This window comes from Heterodontus francisci, chromosome 1 (genome assembly GCF_036365525.1).
Source record: "Heterodontus francisci isolate sHetFra1 chromosome 1, sHetFra1.hap1, whole genome shotgun sequence".
NCBI lineage: Eukaryota > Metazoa > Chordata > Chondrichthyes > Heterodontiformes > Heterodontidae > Heterodontus > Heterodontus francisci.
This window is the reverse complement of record NC_090371.1, coordinates 16,382,149-16,408,312: the sequence shown is the minus strand read 5'-3', so window position 1 is coordinate 16,408,312 and position 26,164 is coordinate 16,382,149. Positions and strand designations below refer to the sequence as shown.

General features: G+C 62.1%; 3 protein-coding genes across 3 annotated transcripts; all 3 read left to right on the top strand.

Annotated features, from left to right (window-relative positions):
- The first annotated feature begins 3,614 nt into the window (after positions 1-3,614).
- LOC137369024 (uro-adherence factor A-like) lies at positions 3,615-6,948 on the top strand. Its single transcript, XM_068029964.1, has 3 exons — positions 3,615-4,044; positions 4,549-5,109; positions 5,198-6,948. Exons 1-3 carry the CDS (start codon positions 3,615-3,617, stop codon positions 6,946-6,948), a joined length of 2,742 nt encoding a protein of 913 aa, XP_067886065.1.
- Positions 6,949-13,591: 6,643 nt separating this feature from the next.
- LOC137368088 (uro-adherence factor A-like) lies at positions 13,592-21,497 on the top strand. Its single transcript, XM_068028748.1, has 6 exons — positions 13,592-14,021; positions 14,598-15,248; positions 15,373-16,431; positions 17,230-18,200; positions 18,498-18,833; positions 19,437-21,497. The coding sequence occupies exons 1-6, from the start codon at positions 13,592-13,594 to the stop codon at positions 21,495-21,497; spliced, it is 5,508 nt and encodes a 1,835-aa protein (XP_067884849.1).
- Positions 21,498-22,243: 746 nt separating this feature from the next.
- Positions 22,244-24,784, top strand: LOC137362665 (uncharacterized). Its single transcript, XM_068028515.1, has 3 exons — positions 22,244-23,130; positions 23,210-24,156; positions 24,264-24,784. Exons 1-3 carry the CDS (start codon positions 22,244-22,246, stop codon positions 24,782-24,784), a joined length of 2,355 nt encoding a protein of 784 aa, XP_067884616.1.
- Positions 24,785-26,164: the final 1,380 nt, after the last annotated feature.

The following is a 26,164-nucleotide window of genomic DNA, read 5'->3' as shown; positions in this document are numbered from 1 at the left end:
GTTTCTGCCGAGTGGGAAGTCTCTACCGAGAGGGAAATCTCTGTTTAGTGGGAAGTCTCTGCCGAGCAGGAAGTCTCTGCCGAGTGGGAAGTCTCTGCCGAGCGGGAAATCTCTGCCGAGTGGGAATTCTCTGCTGGGTGGGAAGTCTCTGCCGAGCGGGAAGTCTCTGCCGAGTGGGAAGTCTCTGCCGAGCGGGAAATCTCTTCCGAGTGGGAAGTCTCTGCCGAGCGGGAAGTCTCTGCCGAGTGGGAAGTCTCTGCCGAGCGGGAAGTCTCTGCCGAGTGGGAAGTCTCTGCCGAGTGCGAAGTGTCTGCTGGGCGGGAATTCTCTGCCTGGTGGGAAGTCTCTGCCGAGTGGGAATTCTCCGCCAGGCAGGAAATCACTGCTGGGTGGGAAGTCTCTGCCGAGTGGGAAGTCCCTGCCGAGTGGGAAGTCTCTGCCGAGCAGGAAGTCTCTGCCGAGTGGGAAGTCCCTGCCGAGTGGGAAGTGTCTGCTGGGCGGGAATGCTCTGCCTGGTGGGAGGTCTCTGCTGAGTGGGAATTCTCCGCCAGGCAGGAAATCTCTGCTGGGTGGGAAGTCTCTGCCGAGTGGGAAGTCTCTGCCGAGTGGGAGGTCTCTGCCGAGCGGGACGTCTCTGCCCAGTGGGAAGTCTCTGCTGGGCGGGAAATCACTGCCGAGTGGGAATTGTCCGTTGGGCGGGAAGTCTCTGCTGAGCGGGAAGTCTCTGCTGGGCAGGAATTCTCTGCTGGGCGGGGAGTCTCTGCTGGACGTGGAGTCTCTGCCGAGCGGGAAGCCTCAGCTGGGCAGGGAGTCTCTGCTGAGCGGGGAGTCTCTGCCTGTGTGGGGAGGCTCTGCCGAGCGGGAAGCCTCTGCTGGGCGGGGAGTCTCTGCTGGGCGGGAAGTCTCTGCTGGAGGGGATGTCATTGCCAGGCGGGAAGTCTCTGCCTGTTGGGAAGTCGCTGCCTGGTGGGAAGTCTCTGCCGGGTGGGAAGTCTCTGCCAGTCGGGAAGTCGCTGCTGGGTAGCAGGTCTCTGCCTGGTGGGAAGTCTCTGCTGGGAGGGTTGTCTTTGCCAGCCGGGATGTCTCTGCCTGTTGGGAAGTCTCTGCTGGGTGGAAAGTCTCTGCTGGGTGGGTTCTCTTTGCCAGGCGGGAAGTCTCTGCCAGGTGGGAAGTCTCAGCCGAGCGGGAAGTCTCAGCTGAGCGGGAAGTCTCTGCCAGGCAGGAAGACTCTGCCAGGCGGGAAGTCCCTGCCAAGTGGGAAGTCTCTGCTGGGCAGGAATTCCCTGCCGAGTGGGAAGTCTCTGCCGAGTGGGAAGTCCCCGCCAAGTGGGAAGTCTGTGCCGAGAGGGAAGTCTCTGCCAGGCAGGAAATCTCTGCTGGGTGAGGAGTCCCTGCCAGGAGGGAAGTGCCTGCCGAGTGGGAAGTGTCTGCTGGGCAGGAATTCTCTGCCTGGTGGGAAGTCTCTGCCGAGTGGGAATTCTCCGCCAGGCAGGAAATCTCTGCTGGGTGGGAAGTCTCTGCCGAGTGGGAAGTCTCTGCCAGGCAGGAAATCTCTGCTGGGTGGGAAGTCTCTGCCGAGTGGGAAATCTCTGCCGAGTGGGAAGTACCAGCTGAGCGGGAAATCTCTGCCGAGTGGGAAGTCTCTGCCGAGTGGTAAGTCCCTGCCTGCAGGGAAGTCTCTGCCGAGCGGGAAGTCTCTGCCGAGCAGGAAGTCTCTGCCGAGTGGGAAGTCCCTGCCGAGTGGGAAGTCTCTGCTGGGCGGGAAGTCTCTGCCGAGTGGGAATTCTCTGCCAGGCTGGAAATCTCTGCTGGGTGGGAAGTCTCTGCCGAGTGGGAGGTCTCCATTGGGCGGGAAGTCTCTGCTGAGCGGGAAGTCTCTGCTGGGCAGGAATTCTCTGCTGCGCAAGGAGTCTCTGCTGGGCGGGGAGTCTCTGCCGAGCAGCAAGCCTCTGCCGGGTAGGGCGTGTCTTCCGAATGGGAAGCCTCTGCTGGGCAGGGAGTCACTGCTGAGCGGGGACTCACAGCCTGCGTGGGGAGTCCCTGCCGAGCGGGAAGCCTCTGCTGGGCAGGGAGTCTCCGCTGATCGGGGAGTCTCTGCCGGGTATGGAGTCTCTGCTGAGTGCGGAGTCTCTGCTGGGCGGGGAGTCTCTGCTGGGTGGGAAGTCTCTGCTGGAGGGGATGTCTTTGCCACGCGGGAAGTCTCTGCCTGTTGGGAAGTCTCTGCTGGGAGGGTTGTCTTTGCCAGCCGGGATGTCTCTGCCTGTTGGGAAGTCTCTGCTGGGTGGAAAGTCTCTGCTGGGTGGGTTCTCTTTGCCAGGCGGGAAGTCTCTGCCAGGTGGGAAGTCTCAGCCGAGCGGGAAGTCTCAGCCGAGCGGGAAGTCTCTGCCAGGCAGGAAGACTCTGCCAGGCGGGAAGTCCCTGCCAAGTGGGAAGTCTCTGCTGGGCAGGAATTCCCTGCCGAGTGGGAAGTCTCTGCCGAGTGGGAAGTCCCCGCCAAGTGGGAAGTCTGTGCCGAGAGGGAAGTCTCTGCCAGGCAGGAAATCTCTGCTGGGTGAGGAGTCCCTGCCAGGAGGGAAGTGCCTGCCGAGTGGGAAGTGTCTGCTGGGCGGGAATTCTCTGCCTGGTGGGAAGTCTCTGCCGAGTGGGAATTCTCCGCCAGGCAGGAAATCTCTGCTGGGTGGGAAGTCTCTGCCGAGTGGGAAGTCTCTGCCGAGTGGGAAGTCTCTGCTGTGTGGGAAATCTCTGCCGAGTGGGAAGTCTCTGCCGAGTGGGAAGTCTCTGCTGTGTGGGAAATCTCTGCCGAGTGGGAAGTCTCTGCCGAGTGGGAAGTCTCTGCCGAGTGGGAAGTCTCTGCTGTGTGGGAAATCTCTGCCGAGTGGGAAGTACCAGCTGAGCGGGAAGTCTCTGCCGAGTGGGAAGTCTCTGCTGTGTGGGAAATCTCTGCCGAGTGGGAAGTACCAGCTGAGCGGGAAATCTCTGCCGAGTGGGAAGTCTCTGCCGAGTGGTAAGTCCCTGCCTGCAGGGAAGTCTCTGCCGAGCACGAAGTCTCTGCCGAGCAGGAAGTCTCTGCCGAGTGGGAAGTCCCTGCCGAGTGGGAAGTCTCTGCTGGGCGGGAAGTCTCTGCCGAGTGGGAATTCTCTGCCAGGCTGGAAATCTCTGCTGGGTGGGAAGTCTCTGCCGAGTGGGAAGTCCCTGCTGAGTGGGAAATCTGCCTGGTGGGAAGACTCTGCCGAGTGGGAAATCTCTGCTAGGTGGGAAGTCTCTGCCGAGTGGGAAGTCCCTGCCGAGTGGGAAGTCCCTCCCTGGTGGGAAGTCTCTGCTGTGTGGGAAGTCCGTGCCGAGTGGGAGGTCTCCGTTGGGCGGGAAGTCTCTGCTGAGCGGGAAGTCTCTGCTGGGTAGGAATTCTCTGCTGCGCAAGGAGTCTCTGCTGGGCGGGGAGTCTCGGCCGAGCAGGAAGCCTCTGCCGGGTAGGGCGTGTCTTCCGAGCGGGAAGCCTCTGCTGGGCAGGGAGTCACTGCTGAGCGGGGACTCACAGCCTGCGTGGGGAGTCCCTGCCGAGCGGGAAGCCTCTGCTGGGCAGGGAGTCTCTGCTGATCGGGGAGTCTCTGCCGGGTATGGAGTCTCTGCTGAGTGCGGAGTCTCTGCTGGGCGGGGAGTCTCTGCTGGGCGGGAAGTCTCTGCTGGAGGGGATGTCTTTGCCACGCGGGAAGTCTCTGCCTGTTGGGAAGTCTCTGCCTGGTGAGAAGTCTCTGCCAGGTGGGAAGTCTCTGCCAGTCGGGAGGTCCCTGCTGGGTAGGAGGTCTCTGCCAGGCGGGAAGTCCCTGCCAAGTGGGAAGTCTCTGCTGGGCGGGAATTCCCTGCCTGGTGGGAAGTATCTGCCGAGTGGGAAGTCCCTGCCAGGCAGGAAATCTCTGCTGGGCGAGGAGTCCCTGCCAGGAGGGAAGTGCCTGCCGAGTGGGAATACTCTGCCAGGCGGGAAGACTCTGCATAGTGGGAAGTCTCCGCCGAGCGGGAAGTCTCTGCCGAGTGGGAAGTCTCTGCTGGGTGGGAAGTCTCTGCCGAGCGGGAAGTCTCTGCCAATTGGGAAGTCTCTGCTGGGCGGGAAATCACTGCCGAGTGGGAAGTCTCCGTTGGGCGGGAAGTCTCTGCTGAGCGGGAAGTCTCTGCTGGGCAGGAATTCTCTGCTGGGCGGGGAGTCTCTGCTGTGCGTGGAGTATCTGCCGAGCGGGAAGCCTCAGCTGGGCAGGGTGTCTCTGCTGAGCGGGGAGTCTCTGCCTGTGTGGGGAGGCTCTGCCGAGCGGGAAGCCTCGGCTGGGCAGGGAGTCTCTGCTGATCGGGGAGTCTCTGCCGGGTATGGAGTCTCTGCTGAGTGGGGAGTCTCTGCTGGGCGGGGAGTCTCTGCTGGGCGGGAAGTCTCTGCTGGAGGGGATGTCTTTGCCAGGCGGGAAGTCTCTGCCTGTTGGAAGTCTCTGCCTGGTGGGAAGTCTCTGCCTCTTGGGAAGTCTCTGCTGGGTGGGAAGTCTCTGCTGGGTGGGTTCTCTTTGCCAGGCGGGAAGTCTCTGCCAGGTGGGAAGTCTCAGCCGAGCGGTAAGTCTCAGCCGAGTGGGAAGTCCCTGCCTGTAGGGAAGTCTCTGCCGAGCGGGAAGTCTCTGCCGAGCAGGAAGTCTCTGCCGAGTGGGAAGTCTCTGCCGAGCAGGAAGTCTCTGCCGGGCGGGAAGTCTCTGCCGAGCAGGAAGTCTCTGCCGAGTGGGAATTCTCTGCCAGGCAGGAAATCACTGCTGGGTGGGAAGTCCCTGCCTCGTGGGAAGTCTCTGCCGAGTGGGAAATCTCTGCTGGGTGGGAAGGCCCTTCCGAATTGGAAGTCTATGCTGGGTGGGAAGTCTCTGCTGGGCGGGACGTCTCTGCCGAGTGGGATGTCTCTGCCAGGCGGGAAGACTCTGCGAGGCGGGAAGTCTCTGCCGAGTGGGAAGTCTATGCTGGGTGGGAAGTCTCTGCCGAGTGGGATGTCTCTGCTGAGTGGGAAGTCTCTGCCGAGCGGGAAGCCTCTGCCAGGCGGAGAGACTCTGCCAGGTGGGAAGTCTCAGCCGAGCGGGAAGTCTCTGCCGAGAGGTAAGTCTCAGCCGAGCGGGAAGTCTCTGCCGAGTGGGAAGTCTCTGCTGAGTGGGAAATCTCTGCCGAGTGGGAAGTCTCTGCCGAGTGGGAAGTCTCTGCCGAGTGGGAAGTCTGCCTGGTGGGAAGTCTCTGCTCGGCGGGAAGTCCCTGCCAAGTGGAAAGTCTTTGCCGAGTGGGAAATTTCTGCCGAGTGGGAAATCTCTGCTGGGTGGGAAGACCCTGCCGAGTGGGAAGTCTCTGCCGAGTGGGAAGTCTCTGCTGGGTGGGAAGTACCTGCCAAGTGGGAAGTCTCTGCCGAGTGGGAAATCTCTGCTGGGTGGGAAGTCCCTGCCGAATGGGAAGTCTATGCTGGGTGGGAAGTCTCTGCTGGGCGGGAAGTCTCTGCCGAGTGGGATGTCTCTGCCAGGCGGGAAGACTCTGCCAGGCGGGAAGACTCTGCCAGGTGGGAAGTCTCTGCCGAGTGGGAAGTCTATGCTGGGTGGGAAGTCTCCGCCGAGTGGGAAGTCTCTACTGGGCGGGAAGTCCCTGCCTAGTGGGAAGTCTCTGCCGAGTGGGAAGACTCTGCTGGGCAGGAAGTCTCTGCTGGGCGGGAAGTCTCTGCTGGAGGGGATGTCTTTGCCAGGCGGGAAGTCTCTGCCTGTTGGGAAGTCTCTGCCTGGTGGGAAGTCTCTGCCGGGTGGGAAGTCTCTGCCAGTCAGGAAGTCCCTGCTCGGTGGGTTGTCTTTGCCAGCCGGGATGTCTCTGCCTCTTGGGAAGTCTCTGCTGGGTGGGAAGTCTCTGCTGGGTGGGTTCTCTTTGCCAGGCGGGAAGTCTCAGCCGAGCGGTAAGTCTCAGCCGAGCGGGAAGTCTCAGCCGAGCGGGAAGTCTCTGCCAGGCAGGAAGACTCTGCCAGGCGGGAAGTCCCTGCCAAGTGGGAAGTCTCTGCTGAGTGTGAAGTACCTGCCGAGCGGGAAGTCTCTGCCGAGTGGGAAGTCTCTGCCGAGTGGGAAGTCTCTGCTGGGTGGGAAGTCACTGCCGAGTGGGAAGTCCCTGCCGAGTGGGAAGTCTCTGCCGAGCAGGAAGTCTCTGCCGAGTGGGAAGTCTGTGCCGAGTGGGAGGTCTCTGCCGAGCGGGACGTCTCTGCCAATTGGGAAGTCTCTGCTGGGCGGGAAATCACTGCCGAGTGGGAAGTCTCCGTTGGGCAGGAAGTCTCTGCTGAGCGGGAAGTCTGTGCTGGGCAGGAATTCTCTGCTGGGCGGGGAGTCTCTGCTGTGCGTGGAGTCTCTGACGAGCGGGAAGCCTCAGCTGGGCAGGGAGTCTCTGCTGAGCGGGGAGTCTCTGCCTGTGTGGGGAGGCTCTGCCGAGCGGGAAGCCTCGGCTGGGCAGGGAGTCTCTGCTGATCGGGGATTCTCTGCCGGGTATGGAGTCTCTGCTGAGTGGGGAGTCTCTGCTGGGCGGGGAGTCTCTGCTGGGCGGGAAGTCTCTGCTGGAGGGGATGTCTTTGCCAGGCGGGAAGTCTCTGCCTGTTGGGAAGTCTCTGCCTGGTGGGAAGTCTCTGCCGAGTGGGAAATCTCTGCTGGGTGGGAAGGCCCTTCCGAATTGGAAGTCTATGCTGGGTGGGAAGTCTCTGCTGGGCGGGACGTCTCTGCCGAGTGGGATGTCTCTGCCAGGCGGGAAGACTCTGCGAGGCGGGAAGACTCTGCCAGGTGGGAAGTCTCTGCCGAGTGGGAAGTCTATGCTGGGTGGGAAGTCTCTGCCGAGTGGGATGTCTCTGCTGAGTGGGAAGCCTCTGCCAGGCGGAGAGACTCTGCCAGGTGGGAAGTCTCAGCCGAGCGGGAAGTCTCTGCCGAGAGGTAAGTCTCAGCCGAGCGGGAAGTCTCTGCCGAGTGGGAAGTCTCTGCCAGGCGGAAAGACACTGCCAGGCGGGAAGTCTCTGCCGAGTGGGAAGTCTCTGCTGAGTGGGAAATCTCTGCCGAGTGGGAAGTCTCTGCCGAGTGGGAAGTCTCTGCCGAGTGGGAAGTCTGCCTGGTGGGAAGTCTCTGCTCGGCGGGAAGTCCCTGCCAAGTGGAAAGTCTTTGCCGAGTGGGAAATTTCTGCCGAGTGGGAAATCTCTGCTGGGTGGGAAGACCCTGCCGAGTGGGAAGTCTCTGCCGAGTGGGAAGTCTCTGCTGGGTGGGAAGTACCTGCCAAGTGGGAAGTCTCTGCCGAGTGGGAAATCTCTGCTGGGCGGGAAGTCTCTGCCTGTTGGGAAGTCTCTGCCTGGTGGGAAGTCTCTGCCGGGTGGGAAGTCTCTGCCAGTCAGGAAGTCCCTGCTTGGTGGGTTGTCTTTGCCAGCCGGGATGTCTCTGCCTCTTGGGAAGTCTCTGCTGGGTGGGAAGTCTCTGCTGGGTGGGTTCTCTTTGCCAGGCGGGAAGTCTCAGCCGAGCGGGAAGTCTCAGCCGAGCGGGAAGTCTCTGCCAGGCAGGAAGACTCTGCCAGGCGGGAAGTCCCTGCCAAGTGGGAAGTCTCTGCTGAGTGTGAAGTACCTGCCGAGCGGGAAGTCTCTGCCGAGTGGGAAGTCTCTGCCGAGTGGGAAGTCTCTGCTGGGTGGGAAGTCACTGCCGAGAGGGAAGTCTCTGCCGAGTGGGAAGTCTCTGCCGAGCGGGAAGTCCCTGCCGAGTGGGAAGTCTCTGCCGAGTGGGAAGTCTGTGCCGAGTGGGAGGTCTCTGCCGAGCGGGAGGTCTCTGCCGAGCGGGACGTCTCTGCCAATTGGGAAGTCTCTGCTGGGCGGGAAATCACTGCCGAGTGGGAAGTCTCCGTTGGGCAGGAAGTCTCTGCTGAGCGGGAAGTCTGTGCTGGGCAGGAATTCTCTGCTGGGCGGGGAGTCTCTGCTGTGCGTGGAGTCTCTGACGAGCGGGAAGCCTCAGCTGGGCAGGGAGTCTCTGCTGAGCGGGGAGTCTCTGCCTGTGTGGGGAGGCTCTGCCGAGCGGGAAGCCTCGGCTGGGCAGGGAGTCTCTGCTGATCGGGAAGTCTCTGCCTGTGTGGGGAGGCTCTGCCGAGCGGGAAGCCTCGGCTGGGCAGGGAGTCTCTGCTGATCGGGAAGTCTCTGCCGGGTATGGAGTCTCTGCTGAGTGGGGAGTCTCTGCTGTGCGTGGAGTCTCTGACGAGCGGGAAGCCTCAGCTGGGCAGGGTGTCTCTGCTGAGCGGGGAGTCTCTGCCTGTGTGGGGAGGCTCTGCCGAGCGGGAAGCCTCGGCTGGGCAGGGAGTCTCTGCTGATCGGGGAGTCTCTGCTGAGTGGGGAGTCTCTGCTGGGCGGGGAGTCTCTGCTGGGCGGGAAGTCTCTGCTGGAGGGGATGTCTTTGCCAGGCGGGAAGTCTCTGCCTGTTGGGAAGTCTCTGCCTGGTGGGAAGTCTCTGCCGGGTGGGAGGTCTCTGCTGGGTGGGTTGTCTTTGCCAGCCGGGATGTCTCTGCCTCTTGGGAAGTCTCTGCCGGGTGGGAAGTCTCTGCTGGGTGGGTTCTCTTTGCCAGGCGGGAAGTCCCTGCTTGGTGGGTTGTCTTTGCCAGCCGGGATGTCTCTGCCTCTTGGGAAGTCTCTACCAGGTGGGAAGTCTCAGCCGAGCGGTAAGTCTCAGCCGAGCGGGAAGTCTCAGCCGAGCGGGAAGTCTCTGCCAGGCAGGAAGACTCTGCCAGGCGGGAAGTCCCTGCCAGGTGGGAAGTCTCTGCTGTGCGGGAATTCCCTGCCTAGTGGGATGTCTCTGCCGAGTGGGAAGTCCCCGCCAAGTGGGAAGTCTGTGCCGAGAGGGAAGTCTCTGCCAGGCAGGAAATCTCTGCTGGGTGAGGAGTCCCTGCCAGGAGGGAAGTGCCTGCCGAGTGGGAAGTCTCTGCCAGGCGGGAAGACTCTGCCTAGTGGGAAGTCTCTGCCGAGTGGGAAGTCTCTGCCAGGCGGGAAGACTCTGCCGAGTGGGAAGTCTCAGCTGAGCGGGAAGTCTCTGCCGAGTGGGAAGTCCCTTCCGAGTGGGAAGTGTCTGCTGGGCGGGAAGTCTCTGCCGAGTGGGAATTCTCCGCCAGGCAGGAAATCTCTGCTGGGTGGGAAGTCTCTGCCGAGTGGGAAGTCTCTGCCGAGTGGGAAGTCTCTGCTGTGTGGGAAGTCCGTGCCGAGTGGGAGGTGTCCGTTGGGCGGGAAGTCTCTGCTGAGCGGGATGTCTCTGCTGGGCAGGAATTCTCTGCTGGGCGGGGAGTCTCTGCTGGGCGGGGAGTCTCTGCCGAGCGGGAAGTCCCAGCTGGACAGGGAGTCTCTGCTGAGTGGGGAGTCTCTGCCTGTGTGGGGAGGCTCTGCCGAGCGGAAAGCCTCTGCTGGGCAGGGAGTCTCTGTTGAGCGGGGAGTCTCTGCCTGTGTGGGGAGTCTCTGCCTGTGTGGGGAGGCTCTGCCGAGCGGGAAGCCTCTGATGGGCAGGGGGTCTCTGTTGAGCGGGGCGTCTCTGCCTGTGTGGGAGTCTCTGCCTGTGTGGGGAGGCTCTGCCGAGCGGGAAGCCTCTGCTGGGCAGGGAGTCTCTGCTGAGTGGGGAGTCTCTGCCTGTGTGGGGAGTCTCTGCCAGGCGGGACGTCACTGCCGAGTAGGAAGTCTCTGCCTGTTGGGAAGTCTCTGACGGGTGGGAAGTCTCTGCCTGGTGGAAAGTCTCTGCCAGTTGGGAAGTCCCTGCTGGGCAGGAGGCCTCTGCCAAGTGGGAAGTCAGTGCCGAGCGGGAAGTCTCTGCCGAGTGGGAAATCTCTGCCGAGTGGGAAGTCTCTGCTGGGTGGGAGGTCTCTGCCGAGCGGGAAGTTTCTGCCGAGTGGGAAGTCTCTACCGAGAGGGAAATCTCTGTTTAGTGGGAAGTCTCTGCCGAGCGGGAAGTCTCTGCCGAGCGGGAAATCTCTGCCGAGTGGGAAGTCTCTGCCGAGCGGGAAGTTTCTGCCGAGTGGGAAGTCTCTACCGAGAGGGAAATCTCTGTTTAGTGGGAAGTCTCTGCCGAGCAGGAAGTCTCTGCCGAGTGGGAAGTCTCTGCCGAGCGGGAAATCTCTGCCGAGTGGGAATTCTCTGCTGGGTGGGAAGTCTCTGCCGAGCGGGAAGTCTCTGCCGAGTGGGAAGTCTCTGCCGAGCGGGAAATCTCTTCCGAGTGGGAAGTCTCTGCCGAGCGGGAAGTCTCTGCCGAGTGGGAAGTCTCTGCCGAGCGGGAAGTCTCTGCCGAGTGGGAAGTCTCTGCCGAGTGCGAAGTGTCTGCTGGGCGGGAATTCTCTGCCTGGTGGGAAGTCTCTGCCGAGTGGGAATTCTCCGCCAGGCAGGAAATCACTGCTGGGTGGGAAGTCTCTGCCGAGTGGGAAGTCCCTGCCGAGTGGGAAGTCTCTGCCGAGCAGGAAGTCTCTGCCGAGTGGGAAGTCCCTGCCGAGTGGGAAGTGTCTGCTGGGCGGGAATGCTCTGCCTGGTGGGAGGTCTCTGCTGAGTGGGAATTCTCCGCCAGGCAGGAAATCTCTGCTGGGTGGGAAGTCTCTGCCGAGTGGGAAGTCTCTGCCGAGTGGGAGGTCTCTGCCGAGCGGGACGTCTCTGCCCAGTGGGAAGTCTCTGCTGGGCGGGAAATCACTGCCGAGTGGGAATTGTCCGTTGGGCGGGAAGTCTCTGCTGAGCGGGAAGTCTCTGCTGGGCAGGAATTCTCTGCTGGGCGGGGAGTCTCTGCTGGACGTGGAGTCTCTGCCGAGCGGGAAGCCTCAGCTGGGCAGGGAGTCTCTGCTGAGCGGGGAGTCTCTGCCTGTGTGGGGAGGCTCTGCCGAGCGGGAAGCCTCAGCTGGGCAGGGAGTCTCTGCTGAGCGGGGAGTCTCTGCCTGTGTGGGGAGGCTCTGCCGAGCGGGAAGCCTCTGCTGGGCGGGGAGTCTCTGCTGGGCGGGAAGTCTCTGCTGGAGGGGATGTCATTGCCAGGCGGGAAGTCTCTGCCTGTTGGGAAGTCGCTGCCTGGTGGGAAGTCTCTGCCGGGTGGGAAGTCTCTGCCAGTCGGGAAGTCGCTGCTGGGTAGCAGGTCTCTGCCTGGTGGGAAGTCTCTGCTGGGAGGGTTGTCTTTGCCAGCCGGGATGTCTCTGCCTGTTGGGAAGTCTCTGCTGGGTGGAAAGTCTCTGCTGGGTGGGTTCTCTTTGCCAGGCGGGAAGTCTCTGCCAGGTGGGAAGTCTCAGCCGAGCGGGAAGTCTCAGCCGAGCGGGAAGTCTCTGCCAGGCAGGAAGACTCTGCCAGGCGGGAAGTCCCTGCCAAGTGGGAAGTCTCTGCTGGGCAGGAATTCCCTGCCGAGTGGGAAGTCTCTGCCGAGTGGGAAGTCCCCGCCAAGTGGGAAGTCTGTGCCGAGAGGGAAGTCTCTGCCAGGCAGGAAATCTCTGCTGGGTGAGGAGTCCCTGCCAGGAGGGAAGTGCCTGCCGAGTGGGAAGTGTCTGCTGGGCAGGAATTCTCTGCCTGGTGGGAAGTCTCTGCCGAGTGGGAATTCTCCGCCAGGCAGGAAATCTCTGCTGGGTGGGAAGTCTCTGCCGAGTGGGAAGTCTCTGCCGAGTGGGAAGTCTCTGCCGAGTGGGAAGTCTCTGCTGTGTGGGAAATCTCTGCCGAGTGGGAAGTACCAGCTGAGCGGGAAATCTCTGCCGAGTGGGAAGTCTCTGCCTGCAGGGAAGTCTCTGCCGAGCGGGAAGTCTCTGCCGAGCAGGAAGTCTCTGCCGAGTGGGAAGTCCCTGCCGAGTGGGAAGTCTCTGCTGGGCGGGAAGTCTCTGCCGAGTGGGAATTCTCTGCCAGGCTGGAAATCTCTGCTGGGTGGGAAGTCTCTGCCGAGTGGGAAGTCCCTGCTGAGTGGGAAATCTGCCTGGTGGGAAGACTCTGCCGAGTGGGAAATCTCTGCTAGGTGGGAAGTCTCTGCCGAGTGGGACATCCCTGCCGAGTGGGAAGTCCCTGCCTGGTGGGAAGTCTCTGCTGTGTGGGAAGTCCGTGCCGAGTGGGAGGTCTCCATTGGGCGGGAAGTCTCTGCTGAGCGGGAAGTCTCTGCTGGGCAGGAATTCTCTGCTGCGCAAGGAGTCTCTGCTGGGCGGGGAGTCTCTGCCGAGCAGCAAGCCTCTGCCGGGTAGGGCGTGTCTTCCGAATGGGAAGCCTCTGCTGGGCAGGGAGTCACTGCTGAGCGGGGACTCACAGCCTGCGTGGGGAGTCCCTGCCGAGCGGGAAGCCTCTGCTGGGCAGGGAGTCTCCGCTGATCGGGGAGTCTCTGCCGGGTATGGAGTCTCTGCTGAGTGCGGAGTCTCTGCTGGGCGGGGAGTCTCTGCTGGGTGGGAAGTCTCTGCTGGAGGGGATGTCTTTGCCACGCGGGAAGTCTCTGCCTGTTGGGAAGTCTCTGCTGGGAGGGTTGTCTTTGCCAGCCGGGATGTCTCTGCCTGTTGGGAAGTCTCTGCTGGGTGGAAAGTCTCTGCTGGGTGGGTTCTCTTTGCCAGGCGGGAAGTCTCTGCCAGGTGGGAAGTCTCAGCCGAGCGGGAAGTCTCAGCCGAGCGGGAAGTCTCTGCCAGGCAGGAAGACTCTGCCAGGCGGGAAGTCCCTGCCAAGTGGGAAGTCTCTGCTGGGCAGGAATTCCCTGCCGAGTGGGAAGTCTCTGCCGAGTGGGAAGTCCCCGCCAAGTGGGAAGTCTGTGCCGAGAGGGAAGTCTCTGCCAGGCAGGAAATCTCTGCTGGGTGAGGAGTCCCTGCCAGGAGGGAAGTGCCTGCCGAGTGGGAAGTGTCTGCTGGGCGGGAATTCTCTGCCTGGTGGGAAGTCTCTGCCGAGTGGGAATTCTCCGCCAGGCAGGAAATCTCTGCTGGGTGGGAAATCTCTGCCGAGTGGGAAGTACCAGCTGAGCGGGAAATCTCTGCCGAGTGGGAAGTCTCTGCCGAGTGGTAAGTCCCTGCCTGCAGGGAAGTCTCTGCCGAGCACGAAGTCTCTGCCGAGCAGGAAGTCTCTGCCGAGTGGGAAGTCCCTGCCGAGTGGGAAGTCTCTGCTGGGCGGGAAGTCTCTGCCGAGTGGGAATTCTCTGCCAGGCTGGAAATCTCTGCTGGGTGGGAAGTCTCTGCCGAGTGGGAAGTCCCTGCTGAGTGGGAAATCTGCCTGGTGGGAAGACTCTGCCGAGTGGGAAATCTCTGCTAGGTGGGAAGTCTCTGCCGAGTGGGAAGTCCCTGCCGAGTGGGAAGTCCCTCCCTGGTGGGAAGTCTCTGCTGTGTGGGAAGTCCGTGCCGAGTGGGAGGTCTCCGTTGGGCGGGAAGTCTCTGCTGAGCGGGAAGTCTCTGCTGGGTAGGAATTCTCTGCTGCGCAAGGAGTCTCTGCTGGGCGGGGAGTCTCGGCCGAGCAGGAAGCCTCTGCCGGGTAGGGCGTGTCTTCCGAGCGGGAAGCCTCTGCTGGGCAGGGAGTCACTGCTGAGCGGGGACTCACAGCCTGCGTGGGGAGTCCCTGCCGAGCGGGAAGCCTCTGCTGGGCAGGGAGTCTCTGCTGATCGGGGAGTCTCTGCCGGGTATGGAGTCTCTGCTGAGTGCGGAGTCTCTGCTGGGCGGGGAGTCTCTGCTGGGCGGGAAGTCTCTGCTGGAGGGGATGTCTTTGCCACGCGGGAAGTCTCTGCCTGTTGGGAAGTCTCTGCCTGGTGAGAAGTCTCTGCCAGGTGGGAAGTCTCTGCCAGTCGGGAGGTCCCTGCTGGGTAGGAGGTCTCTGCCAGGCGGGAAGTCCCTGCCAAGTGGGAAGTCTCTGCTGGGCGGGAATTCCCTGCCTGGTGGGAAGTATCTGCCGAGTGGGAAGTCCCTGCCAGGCAGGAAATCTCTGCTGGGCGAGGAGTCCCTGCCAGGAGGGAAGTGCCTGCCGAGTGGGAATACTCTGCCAGGCGGGAAGACTCTGCATAGTGGGAAGTCTCCGCCGAGCGGGAAGTCTCTGCCGAGTGGGAAGTCTCTGCTGGGTGGGAAGTCTCTGCCGAGCGGGAAGTCTCTGCCAATTGGGAAGTCTCTGCTGGGCGGGAAATCACTGCCGAGTGGGAAGTCTCCGTTGGGCGGGAAGTCTCTGCTGAGCGGGAAGTCTCTGCTGGGCAGGAATTCTCTGCTGGGCGGGGAGTCTCTGCTGTGCGTGGAGTCTCTGCCGAGCGGGAAGCCTCAGCTGGGCAGGGTGTCTCTGCTGGGCGGGAAGTCTCTGCTGAGCGGGAAGTCTCTGCTGGGCAGGAATTCTCTGCTGGGCGGGGAGTCTCTGCTGAGCGGGGAGTCTCTGCCTGTGTGGGGAGGCTCTGCCGAGCGGGAAGCCTCGGCTGGGCAGGGAGTCTCTGCTGATCGGGGAGTCTCTGCCGGGTATGGAGTCTCTGCTGAGTGGGGAGTCTCTGCTGGGCGGGGAGTCTCTGCTGGGCGGGAAGTCTCTGCTGGAGGGGATGTCTTTGCCAGGCGGGAAGTCTCTGCCTGTTGGAAGTCTCTGCCTGGTGGGAAGTCTCTGCCGGGTGGGAAGTCTCTGCCAGTCAGGAAGTCCCTGCTTGGTGGGTTGTCTTTGCCAGCCGGGATGTCTCTGCCTCTTGGGAAGTCTCTGCTGGGTGGGAAGTCTCTGCTGGGTGGGTTCTCTTTGCCAGGCGGGAAGTCTCTGCCAGGTGGGAAGTCTCAGCCGAGCGGTAAGTCTCAGCCGAGTGGGAAGTCCCTGCATGTAGGGAAGTCTCTGCCGAGCGGGAAGTCTCTGCCGAGCAGGAAGTCTCTGCCGAGTGGGAAGTCTCTGCCGAGCAGGAAGTCTCTGCCGGGCGGGAAGTCTCTGCCTAGTGGGAAGTCTCTGCCGAGTGGGAATTCTCTGCCAGGCAGGAAATCACTGCTGGGTGGGAAGTCCCTGCCTCGTGGGAAGTCTCTGCCGAGTGGGAAATCTCTGCTGGGTGGGAAGGCCCTTCCGAATTGGAAGTCTATGCTGGGTGGGAAGTCTCTGCTGGGCGGGACGTCTCTGCCGAGTGGGATGTCTCTGCCAGGCGGGAAGACTCTGCGAGGCGGGAAGACTCTGCCAGGTGGGAAGTCTCTGCCGAGTGGGAAGTCTATGCTGGGTGGGAAGTCTCTGCCGAGTGGGATGTCTCTGCTGAGTGGGAAGTCTCTGCCGAGCGGGAAGCCTCTGCCAGGCGGAGAGACTCTGCCAGGTGGGAAGTCTCAGCCGAGCGGGAAGTCTCTGCCGAGAGGTAAGTCTCAGCCGAGCGGGAAGTCTCTGCCGAGTGGGAAGTCTCTGCCAGGCGGAAAGACACTGCCAGGCGGGAAGTCTCTGCCGAGTGGGAAGTCTCTGCTGAGTGGGAAATCTCTGCCGAGTGGGAAGTCTCTGCCGAGTGGGAAGTCTCTGCCGAGTGGGAAGTCTGCCTGGTGGGAAGTCTCTGCTCGGCGGGAAGTCCCTGCCAAGTGGAAAGTCTTTGCCGAGTGGGAAATTTCTGCCGAGTGGGAAATCTCTGCTGGGTGGGAAGACCCTGCCGAGTGGGAAGTCTCTGCCGAGTGGGAAGTCTCTGCTGGGTGGGAAGTACCTGCCAAGTGGGAAGTCTCTGCCGAGTGGGAAATCTCTGCTGGGTGGGAAGTCCCTGCCGAATGGGAAGTCTATGCTGGGTGGGAAGTCTCTGCTGGGCGGGAAGTCTCTGCCGAGTGGGATGTCTCTGCCAGGCGGGAAGACTCTGCCAGGCGGGAAGACTCTGCCAGGTGGGAAGTCTCTGCCGAGTGGGAAGTCTATGCTGGGTGGGAAGTCTCCGCCGAGTGGGAAGTCTCTACTGGGCGGGAAGTCCCTGCCTAGTGGGAAGTCTCTGCCGAGTGGGAAGACTCTGCTGGGCAGGAAGTCTCTGCTGGGCGGGAAGTCTCTGCTGGAGGGGATGTCTTTGCCAGGCGGGAAGTCTCTGCCTGTTGGGAAGTCTCTGCCTGGTGGGAAGTCTCTGCCGGGTGGGAAGTCTCTGCCAGTCAGGAAGTCCCTGCTCGGTGGGTTGTCTTTGCCAGCCGGGATGTCTCTGCCTCTTGGGAAGTCTCTGCTGGGTGGGAAGTCTCTGCTGGGTGGGTTCTCTTTGCCAGGCGGGAAGTCTCAGCCGAGCGGTAAGTCTCAGCCGAGCGGGAAGTCTCAGCCGAGCGGGAAGTCTCTGCCAGGCAGGAAGACTCTGCCAGGCGGGAAGTCCCTGCCAAGTGGGAAGTCTCTGCTGGGCGGGAATTCCCTGCCTAGTGGGAAGTCTCTGCCGAGTGGGAAGTCCCCGCCAGGCAGGAAATCTCTGCTGGGTGAGGAGTCCCTGCCAGGAGGGAAGTGCCTGCCAAGTGGGAAGTCTCTGCCAGGCGGGAAGACTCTGCCTAGTGGGAAGTCTCTGCCGAGCGGGAAGTCTCTGCCTGGTGGGAAGTCTCTGCTGGGTGGGAAGTCTCTGCCGAGCGGGAAGTCTCTGCCGAGTTGGAAGTCTCTGCCGAGCGGGAAGTGTCTGCCGAGTGGGAAGTCTCTGCCGAGTGGGAAGACTCTGCCGAGCGAGAAGTCCCTGCCTGTAGGGAAGTCACAGCTGAGCGGGAAGTCTCTGCCGAGCAGGAAGTCTCTGCCGAGTGGGAAGTCCCTGCCGAGTGGGAAGTGTCTGCTGGGCGGGAATTCTCTGCCTGGTGGGAAGTCTCTGCCAAGTGGGAATTCTCCGCCAGGCAGGAAATCTCTGCTGGGTGGGAAGTCTCTGCCGAGTGGGAAGTCTCTGCCGAGTGGGAAGTCTCTGCTGTGTGGGAAGTCTGTGCCGAGTGGGCAGTGTCCGTTGGGCGGGAAGTCTCTGCTGAGCGGGAAGTCTCTGCTGGGCAGGAATTCTCTGCTGGGCGGGGAGTCTCTGCTGGGCGGGGAGTCTCTGCCGAGCGGGAAGCCCCAGCTGGGCAGGGAGTCTCTGCTGAGTGGGGAGTCTCTGCCTGTGTGGGGAGGCTCTGCCGAGCGGAAAGCCTCTGCTGGGCAGGCAGTCTCTGTTGAGCGGGGAGTCTCTGCCTGTGTGGGGAGTCTCTGCCTGTGTGGGGAGGCTCTGCCGAGCGCGAAGCCTCTGATGGGCAGGGTGTCTCTGTTGAGCGGGGCGTCTCTGCCTGTGTGGGGAGTCTCTGCCTGTGTGGGGAGGCTCTGCCGAGCGGGAAGCCTCTGCTGGGCAGGGAGTCTCTGCTGAGTGGGGAGTCTCTGCCTGTGTGGGGAGTCTCTGCCAGGCGGGACGTCACTGCCGAGTAGGAAGTCTCTGCCTGTTGGGAAGTCTCTGACGGGTGGGAAGTCTCTGCCTGGTGGAAAGTCTCTGCCTGTTGGGAAGTCCCTGCTGGGTAGGAGGCCTCTGCCAAGTGGGAAGTCTGTGCCGAGCGGGAAGTCTCTGCCGAGTGGGAAATCTCTGCCGAGTGGGAAGTCTCTGCCAAGCGGGAAGTCTCTGCCGAGTGGGAAGTCTCTGCCGAGCGGGATGTTTCTGCCGAGTGGGAAGTCTCTACCTAGAGGGAAATCTCTGTCTAGTGGGAAGTCTCTGCCGAGCAGGAAGTCTCTGCCGAGTGGGAAGTCTCTGCCGAGCGGGAAATCTCTGCCGAGTGGGAAGTCTCTGCTGGGTGGGAAATCTCTGCCTGGTGGGAAGTCTCTGCTGGGAGGGTTGTCTTTGCCAGCCGGGATGTCTCTGCCTGTTGGGAAGTCTCTGCTGGGTGGAAAGTCTCTGCTGGGTGGGTTCTCTTTGCCAGGCGGGAAGTCTCTGCCAGGTGGGAAGTCTCAGCCGAGCGGGAAGTCTCAGCCGAGCGGGAAGTCTCTGCCGAGTGGGAAGTACCCGCCAAGTGGGAAGTCTCTGCCAGGCAGGAAATCTCTGCTGGGTGAGGAGTCCCTGCCAGGAGGGAAGTGCCTGCCGAGTGGGAAGTCCCTGCTGGGCGGGAATTCTCTGCCTGGTGGGAAGTCTCTGCCGAGTGGGAATTCTCCGCCAGGCAGGAAATCTCTGCTGGGTGGGAAGTCTCTGCCGAGTGGGAAGTCTCTGCTGTGTGGGAAGTCCGTGCCGAGTGGGAGGTCTCCGTTGGGCGGGAAGTCTCTGCTGAGCGGGAAGTCTCTGCTGGGCAGGAATTCTCTGCTGGGCGGGGAGTCTCTGCTGGGCGGGGAGTCTCTGCTGAGCGGGAAGCCTCAGCTGGGCAGGGAGTCTCTGCTGAGTGGGGAGTCTCTGCCTGTGTGGGGAGGCTCTGCCTGTGAGGGGAGGCTCTGCCGAGCGGGATGCCGCTGCTGGGCAGGGAGTCTCTGCTGAGTGGGGAGTCTCTGCCTGTGTGGGGAGTCTCTGCCGAGCGGGATGCCTCTGCTGGGCAGGGAGTCTCTGCTGAGTGGGGAGTCTCTGCCTGTGTGGGGAGTCTCTGCCAGGCGGGACGTCACTGCCGAGTAGGAAGTCTCTGCCTGTTGGGAAGTCTCTGACGGGTGGGAAGTCTCTGCCTGGTGGAAAGTCTCTGCCAGTTGGGAAGTCCCTGCTGGGTAGGAGGCCTCTGCCAAGTGGGAGGTCTCTGCCGAGCGGAAGTCTCTGCCGAGTGGGAAATCTCTGCCGAGTGGGAAGTCTGTGCCGAGAGGGAAGTCTCTGCCGAGCGGGAAATCTCCGCCGAGTGGGAAATCTCTGCCGAGTGGGAAGTCTCTGCCGAGCGGGAAGTCTCTGCCGAGTGGGAAGTCACTGCCGAGCGGGAAATCTCTGCCGAGTGGGAAGTCTCTGCCGAGTGGGAAGTCTCTGCCGAGCGGGAAATCTCTGCCGAGTGGGAAGTACCAGCTGAGCGGGAAATCTCTGCCGAGTGGGAAGTCTCTGCCGAGTGGGAAGTCCCTGCCTGTAGGGAAGTCTCTGCCGAGCGGGAAGTCTCTGCCGAGCAGGAAGTCTCTGCCGAGTGGGAAGTCCCTGCCGAGTGGGAAGTCTCTGCCGGGCGGGAAGTCTCTGCCTAGTGGGAAGTCTCTGCCGAGTGGGAATTCTCTGCCAGGCAGGAAATCTCTGCTGGGTGGGAAGTCCCTGCCGAGTGGGAAGTCTCTGCCGAGTGGGAAGTCTCTGCTGGGTGGGAAGTCCCTGCCTAGTGGGAAGTCTCTGCCGAGTGGGAAGTCTATGCTGGGTGGGAAGTCTCTGCCGAGTGGGAAGTCTCTGCCGAGCGGGAAGCCTCTGCCAGGCGGAGAGACTCTGCCAGGTGGGAAGTCTCAGCCAAGCGGGAAGTCTCTGCCGAGAGGTAAGTCTCAGCCGAGCGGGAAGTCTCTGCCGAGTGGGAAGTCTCTGCTGAGTGGGAAATCTCTGCCGAGTGGGAAATCTCTGCTGGGTGGGAAGTCCCTGCCGAGTGGGAAGTCTCTGCCGAGTGGGAAATCTCTGCCGAGTGGGAAATCTCTGCTGGGTGGGAAGTCCCTGCCGAGTGGGAAGTCTCTGCCGAGTGGGAAATCTCTGCTGGGTGGGAAGTCCCTGCCGAGTGGGAAGTCTCTGCCGAGTGGGAAATCTCTGCTGGGTGGGAAGTCCCTACCGAATGGGAAGTCTATGCTGGGTGGGAAGTCTCTGCTGGGCGGGAAGTCTCTGCCGAGTGGGATGTCTCTGCCAGGCGGGAAGACTCTGCCAGGTGGGAAGTCTCTGCCGAGTGGGAAGTCTATGCTGGGTGGGACGTCTCTGCCGAGTGGGAAGTCTCTACTGGGCGGGAAGTCCCTGCCTAGTGGGAAGTCTCTGCCGAGTGGGAAGACTCTGCTGGGCAGGAAGTCTCTGCCAGGCGTGAGGTCTCTGCCGAGTGGGAAGTCTCAGCCAAGCGGGAAGTCTATGCCGAGTGGGAAGTCTCTGCCAGGCGGGAAGTCTCTGCCGAATGGGATGTCTCTGCTGGACGGGAAGTCTCTGCTGAGTGGAAAGTCCCTACCTGCTGGGAAGCCTGTGCTGGTCGGGAGAAATCTGCCGAGTGGGAAGTCTCTGCCGAGTGGGAAGTCTCTGCCTGGTGGGACATCTCTGCTGGATGGGAAGTCCCTGCCAAGTGGGAAGTCTCTGCTGAGTTGGAAGTCGCTGCCAGGCAGGAAATCTCTGCTGGGGGTGAAATCACTGCCAAGCGGAAAGCCTCTGCCAGGCGTGAGGTGTCTGCCCTGTCGGAAGTCTCTGCCGAGTGGGAAGTCTCTGCCAGGCGGAATGACTCTGCCAGGCGGGAAGTCTCTGCCGAGTGGGAAGTCTCTGCTGGGTGGGAAGTCCCTATCTGCTGGGAAGCCTGTGCTGGTCGGGAGGTATCTGCCGAGTGGGAAGTCCCTGCCAAGTGGGAAGTCTGTGCCGAGAGGGAAGTCTCTGCCAGGCAGGAAATCTCTGCTGGGCGAGGAGTCCCTGCCAGGAGGGAAGTGCCTGCCGAGTGGGAAGTCTCTGCCTGGCGGGAAGACTCTGCCTCGTGGGAAGTCTCTGCCAAGTGGGAAAACTCTGCTGGGCAGGAAGTCTCTGCCTGGTGGGAAGTCCCTGCCGAGTGGGAAATCTCTACCGAGTGGGAAATCTCTGCTGTGTGGGAAGTCCCTGCCAAGTGGGAAGTCCCTGCCAAGTGGGAAGTCTCTACGGGACGGTAAGTCCCTGCCTAGTGGGAAGTCTCTGCCGAGTGGGAAGACTCTGCTGGGCAGGAAGTCTCTGCCAGGCGTGAGGTCTCTGCCGAGTGGGAAGTCTCTGCCGAGTGGGAAGTCTCTGCTGGGCAGGAAGTCTCTGCCAGGCGTGAGGTCTCTGCCGAGTGGGAAGTCTCTGCCGAGTGGGAAGTCTCTGACGAGTTGGAAGTCTCAGCCGAGCGGGAAGTCTCTGCCAGGCGTGAGGTCTCTGCCCAGTGGGAAGTCTCAGCCGAGCGGGAAGTCTCTGCCGAGTGGGAAGTCTCTGCCGAGTGGGAAGTCTCAGCCGAGCGGGAAGTCTCTGCCAGGCGTGAGGTCTCTGCCCAGTGGGAAGTCTCAGCCGAGCGGGAAGTCTCTGCCGAGTGGGAAGTCTCAGCCGAGCGGAAAGACTCTGCCAGGCGGGAAGTCTCTGCCGAGTGGGAGGTCTCTGCTGGGTGGGAAGTCTCTGCCGAGTGGGAAGACTCTGCCAGGCGGGAAGTCCCTGCCAAGTGGGAAGTCCCTGCCGAGTGGGAAGTCCCTGCCAAGTGGGAAGTCTCTACGGGACGGGAAGTCCCTGCCTAGTGGGAAGTCCCTGCCGAGTGGGAAGTCTCTACGGGACGGGAAGTCTCTCCCGAGTGGGATGTCTCTGCTGGGTGGGAAGTCTCTGCCGAGTGGGAAGACTCTGCCAGGCGGGAAGTCTCTGCCGAGTGGAAAGTCTGCCTGGTGGGAAGTCTCTGCTGGGCGGGAAGTCTCTGCTGGGTGGGATGTCTCTGCCGAATGGGAAGTCTGTGCTGGTCGGGAGGTATCTGCCGAGTGGGAAGTCCCTGCCAAGTGGGAAGTCTGTGCCGAGAGGGAAGTCTCTGCCAGGCAGGAAATCTCTGCTGGGCGAGGAGTCCCTGCCAGGAGGGAAGTGCCTGCCGAGTGGGAAGTCCCTGCCTAGTGGGAAGTCTCTGCCGAGTGGGAAGACTCTGCTGGGCAGGAAGTCTCTGCCAGGCGTGAGGTCTCTGCCGAGTGGGAAGTCTCAGCCGAGCGGGAAGTCTATGCCGAGTGGGAAGACTCTGCCAGGCAGGAAGTCTCTGCCGAGTGGGAGGTCTCTGCTGGGTGGGAAGTCTCTGCCGAGTGGGAAGACTCTGCCAGGCGGGAAGTCCCTGCCAAGTGGGAAGTCCCTGCCGAGTGGGAAGTCCCTGCCAAGTGGGAAGTCTCTACGGGACGGGAAGTCCCTGCCTAGTGGGAAGTCCCTGCCGAGTGGGAAGTCTCTACGGGACGGGAAGTCTCTCCCGAGTGGGATGTCTCTGCTGGGTGGGAAGTCTCTGCCGAGTGGGAAGACTCTGCCAGGCGGGAAGTCTCTGCCGAGTGGAAAGTCTGCCTGGTGGGAAGTCTCTGCTGGGCGGGAAGTCTCTGCTGGGTGGGATGTCTCTGCCGAATGGGAAGTCTGTGCTGGTCGGGAGGTATCTGCCGAGTGGGAAGTCCCTGCCAAGTGGGAAGTCTGTGCCGAGAGGGAAGTCTCTGCCAGGCAGGAAATCTCTGCTGGGCGAGGAGTCCCTGCCAGGAGGGAAGTGCCTGCCGAGTGGGAAGTCCCTGCCTAGTGGGAAGTCTCTGCCGAGTGGGAAGACTCTGCTGGGCAGGAAGTCTCTGCCAGGCGTGAGGTCTCTGCCGAGTGGGAAGTCTCAGCCGAGCGGGAAGTCTATGCCGAGTGGGAAGTCTCTGCTGGGCCGGAAGTCTCTGCCGAGTGGGATGTCTCTGCCGAGTGGGAAGTCTCAGCCGAGCGGGAAGTCTCTGCCAGGCGTGAGGTCTCTGCCCAGTGGGAAGTCTCAGCCGAGCGGGAAGTCTCTGCCGAGTGGGAAGTCTCAGCCGAGCGGAAAGACTCTGCCAGGCGGGAAGTCTCTGCCGAGTGGGAAGTCTCAGCCGAGCGGGAAGTCTCTGCCAGGCGTGAGGTCTCTGCCGAGCGGGAAGTCTCTGCCGAGTGGGAAGTCTCAGCCGAGCGGAAAGACTCTGCCAGGCGGGACGTCTCTGCCGAGTGGGAGGTCTCTGCTGGGTGGGAAGTCTCTGCCGAGTGGGAAGACTCAGCCGAGTGGGAAGATTCTGCTGGGTGGGAAGTCCCTGCCGAATGGGAAGTCTATGCTGGGTGGGAAGTCTCTGCTGGGCGGGAAGTCTCTGCCGAGTGGGATGTCTCTGCCAGGCGGGAAGACTCTGCCAGGCGGGAAGTCTCTGCCGAGTGGGAAGTCTATGCTGGGTGGGAAGTCTCTGCCGAGTGGGAAGTCTCAGCCGAGCGGGAAGCCTCTGCCAGGCGGAGAGACTCTGCCAGGTGGGAAGTCTCTGCCGAGTGGGAAGTCTCAGCAGAGCGGGATGTCTCTGCCAGGCGTGAGGTCTCTGCCCAGTGGGAAGTCTCAGCCGAGCGGGATGTCTCTGCCGAGTGGGAAGTCTCAGCCGAGCGGGAAATCTCTGCCGAGTGGGAAGACTCTGCCAGGCGGGATGTCTCTGCCGAGTGGAAAGTCTCAGCCGAGCGGGAAATCTCTGCCGAGTGGGAAGACTCTGCCAGGCGGGATGTCTCTGCCGAGTGGAAAGTCTGCCTGGTGGGAAGTCTCTGCTGGGCGGGAAGTCTCTGCTGGGTGGGATGTCTCTGCCAAATGGGAAGTCTGTGCTGGTCGGGAGGTATCTGCCGAGTGGGAAGTCCCTGCCAAGTGGGAAGTCTGTGCCGAGAGGGAAGTCTCTGCCAGGCAGGAAATCTCTGCTGGGCGAGGAGTCCCTGCCAGGAGGGAAGTGCCTGCCGAGTGGGAAGTCTCTGCCTGGCGGGAAGACTCTGCCTCGTGGGAAGTCTCTGCCAAGTGGGAAAACTCTGCTGGGCAGGAAGTCTCTGCCTGGTGGGAAGTCCCTGCCGAGTGGGAAATCTCTACCGAGTGGGAAGTCTCTGCCAGGCAGGAAATCTCTGCTGGGCGAGCAGTCCCTGCCAGGAGGGAAGTGCCTGCCGAGTGGGAAGTCTCTGCCAGGCGGGAAGACTCTGCCTCGTGGGAAGTCTCTGCCGAGTGGGAAGACTCTGCTGGGCAGGATGTCTCTGCCTGGTGGGAAGTCTCTGCTCGGCGGGAAGTCCCTGCCAAGTGGAAAGTCTCTGCCGAGTGGGAAATCTCTGCCAAGTGGGAAATCTCTGCTGGGTGGGAAGTCCCTGCCGAGTGGGAAGTCTCTACTGGGCGGGAAGTGCCTGCCTAGTGGGAAGTCTCTGCCGAGTGGGAAGACTCTGCTGGGCAGGAAGTCTCTGCCAGGCGTGAGGTCTCTGCCGAGTGGGAAGACTCTGCCAGGCGGGAAGTCTCTGCCGATTGGAAAGTCTCTGACGAGTTGGAAGTCTCTGCTGGGCCGGAAGTCTCTGCCGAGTGGGATGTCTCTGCCAGGCGGGAAGTCTCTGCCGAGTGGGAAGTCTCTGCTGGATGGGAAGTCTCTGCTGAGTGGAAAGTCCCTACCTGCTGGGAAGCCTGTGCTGGTCGGGAGGAAGCTGCCGAGTGGGAAGTCCCTGCCAAGTGGGAAGGCTGTGCCGAATGGGAAGTCTCTGCCAGGCTGGAAGACTCGGCCAGATGGGAAGTCTCTGCCGAGTGGGAAGTCTCTGCCTGGTGGGACGTCTCTGCTGGATGGGAAGTCCCTGCCAAGTGGGAAGTCTCTGCTGAGTGGGAAGTCGCTGCCAGGCAGGAAATCTCTGCTGGGGTGAAATCTCTGCCAGGCGGGAAGCCTCTGCCAGGCGTGAGGTCTCTGCCCAGTGGGAAGTCTCCGCCGAGTGGGAAGTCTCAGCCGAGCGGGAGGTCTCTGCCGAGTGGGAAGTCTCTGCCAGGCGGAAAGACTCTGCCAGGCGGGAAGTCTCTGCCGAGTGGGAAGTCTCTGCTGGGTGGGAAGTCCCTACCTGCTGGGAAGCCTGTGCTGGTCAGGAGGTATCTGCCGAGTGGGAAGTCCCTGCCAAGTGGGAAGTCTGTGCCGAGAGGGAAGTCTCTGCCAGGCAGGAAATCTCTGCAGGGCGAGGAGTCCCTGCCAGGAGGGAAGTGCCTGCCGAGTGGGAAGTCTGCCTGGTGGGAAGACTCTGCTGGGCAGGAAGTCTCTGCCAGGCGGGAAGTCCCTGCCAAGTGGAAAGTCTCTGCCGAGTGGGAAATCTCTGCCGAGTGGGAAATCTCTGCTGGGTGGGAAGTCCCTGCCGAGTGGGAAGTCCCTGCCAAGTGGGAAGTCTCTACTGGGCGGGAAGTCCCTGCCTAGTGGGAAGTCTCTGCCGAGTGGGAAGACTCTGCTGGGCAGGAAGTCTCTGCCAGGCGTGAGGTCTCTGCCGAGTGAGAAGTCTCTGCCGAGTGGGAAGTCTCTGCCAGGCGGGAAGACTCTGCCAGGCGGGAAGTCTCTGCCGAGTGGGAAGTCTATGCTGGGTGGGAAGTCTCTGCCGAGTGGGATGTCTCTGCCAGGCGGGTAGATTCTGCCAGGCGGGAAGTCTCTGACGAGTGGGAAGTCCCTGCCGAGTGGGAAGTCCCTGCCAAGTGGGAAGTCTCTACGGGACGGGAAGTCTCTCCCGAGTGGGATGTCTCTGCTGGGTGGGAAGTCTCTGCCGAGTGGGAAGACTCTGCCAGGCGGGAAGTCTCTGCCGAGTGGAAAGTCTGCCTGGTGGGAAGTCTCTGCTGGGCGGGAAGTCTCTGCTGGGTGGGATGTCTCTGCCGAATGGGAAGTCTGTGCTGGTCGGGAGGTATCTGCCGAGTGGAAAGTCTCTGCCGAGTGGGAAATCTCTGCCAAGTGGGAAATCTCTGCTGGGTGGGAAGTCCCTGCCGAGTGGGAAGTCCCTGCCGAGTGGGAAGTCTCTACTGGGCGGGAAGTGCCTGCCTAGTGGGAAGTCTCTGCCGAGTGGGAAGACTCTGCTGGGCAGGAAGTCTCTGCCAGGCGTGAGGTCTCTGCCGAGTGAGAAGTCTCTGCTGAGTGGGAAGACTCTGCCAGGCGGGAAGTCTCTGCCGATTGGGAAGTCTCTGACGAGTTGGAAGTCTCTGCTGGGCCGGAAGTCTCTGCCGAGTGGGATGTCTCTGCCAGGCGGGAAGTCTCTGCCGAGTGGGAAGTCTCTGCTGGACGGGAAGTCTCTGCTGAGTGGAAAGTCCCTACCTGCTGGGAAGCCTGTGCTGGTCGGGAGGAATCTGCCGAGTGGGAAGTCCCTGCCAAGTGGGAAGGCTGTGCCGAATGGGAAGTCTCTGCCAGGCTGGAAGACTCGGCCAGATGGGAAGTCTCTGCCGAGTGGGAAGTCCCTGCCAAGTGGGAAGTCTCTGCTGAGTGGGAAGTCGCTGCCAGGCAGGAAATCTCTGCTGGGGTGAAATCTCTGCCAGGCGGGAAGCCTCTGCCAGGCGTGAGGTCTCTGCCCAGTGGGAAGTCTCCGCCGAGTGGGAAGTCTCAGCCGAGCGGGAGGTCTCTGCCGAGTGGGAAGTCTCTGCCAGGCGGAAAGACTCTGCCAGGCGGGAAGTCTCTGCCGAGTGGGAAGTCTCTGCTGGGTGGGAAGTCCCTACCTGCTGGGAAGCCTGTGCTGGTCGGGAGGTATCTGCCGAGTGGGAAGTCCCTGCCAAGTGGGAAGTCTGTGCCGAGAGGGAAGTCTCTGCCAGGCAGGAAATCTCTGCT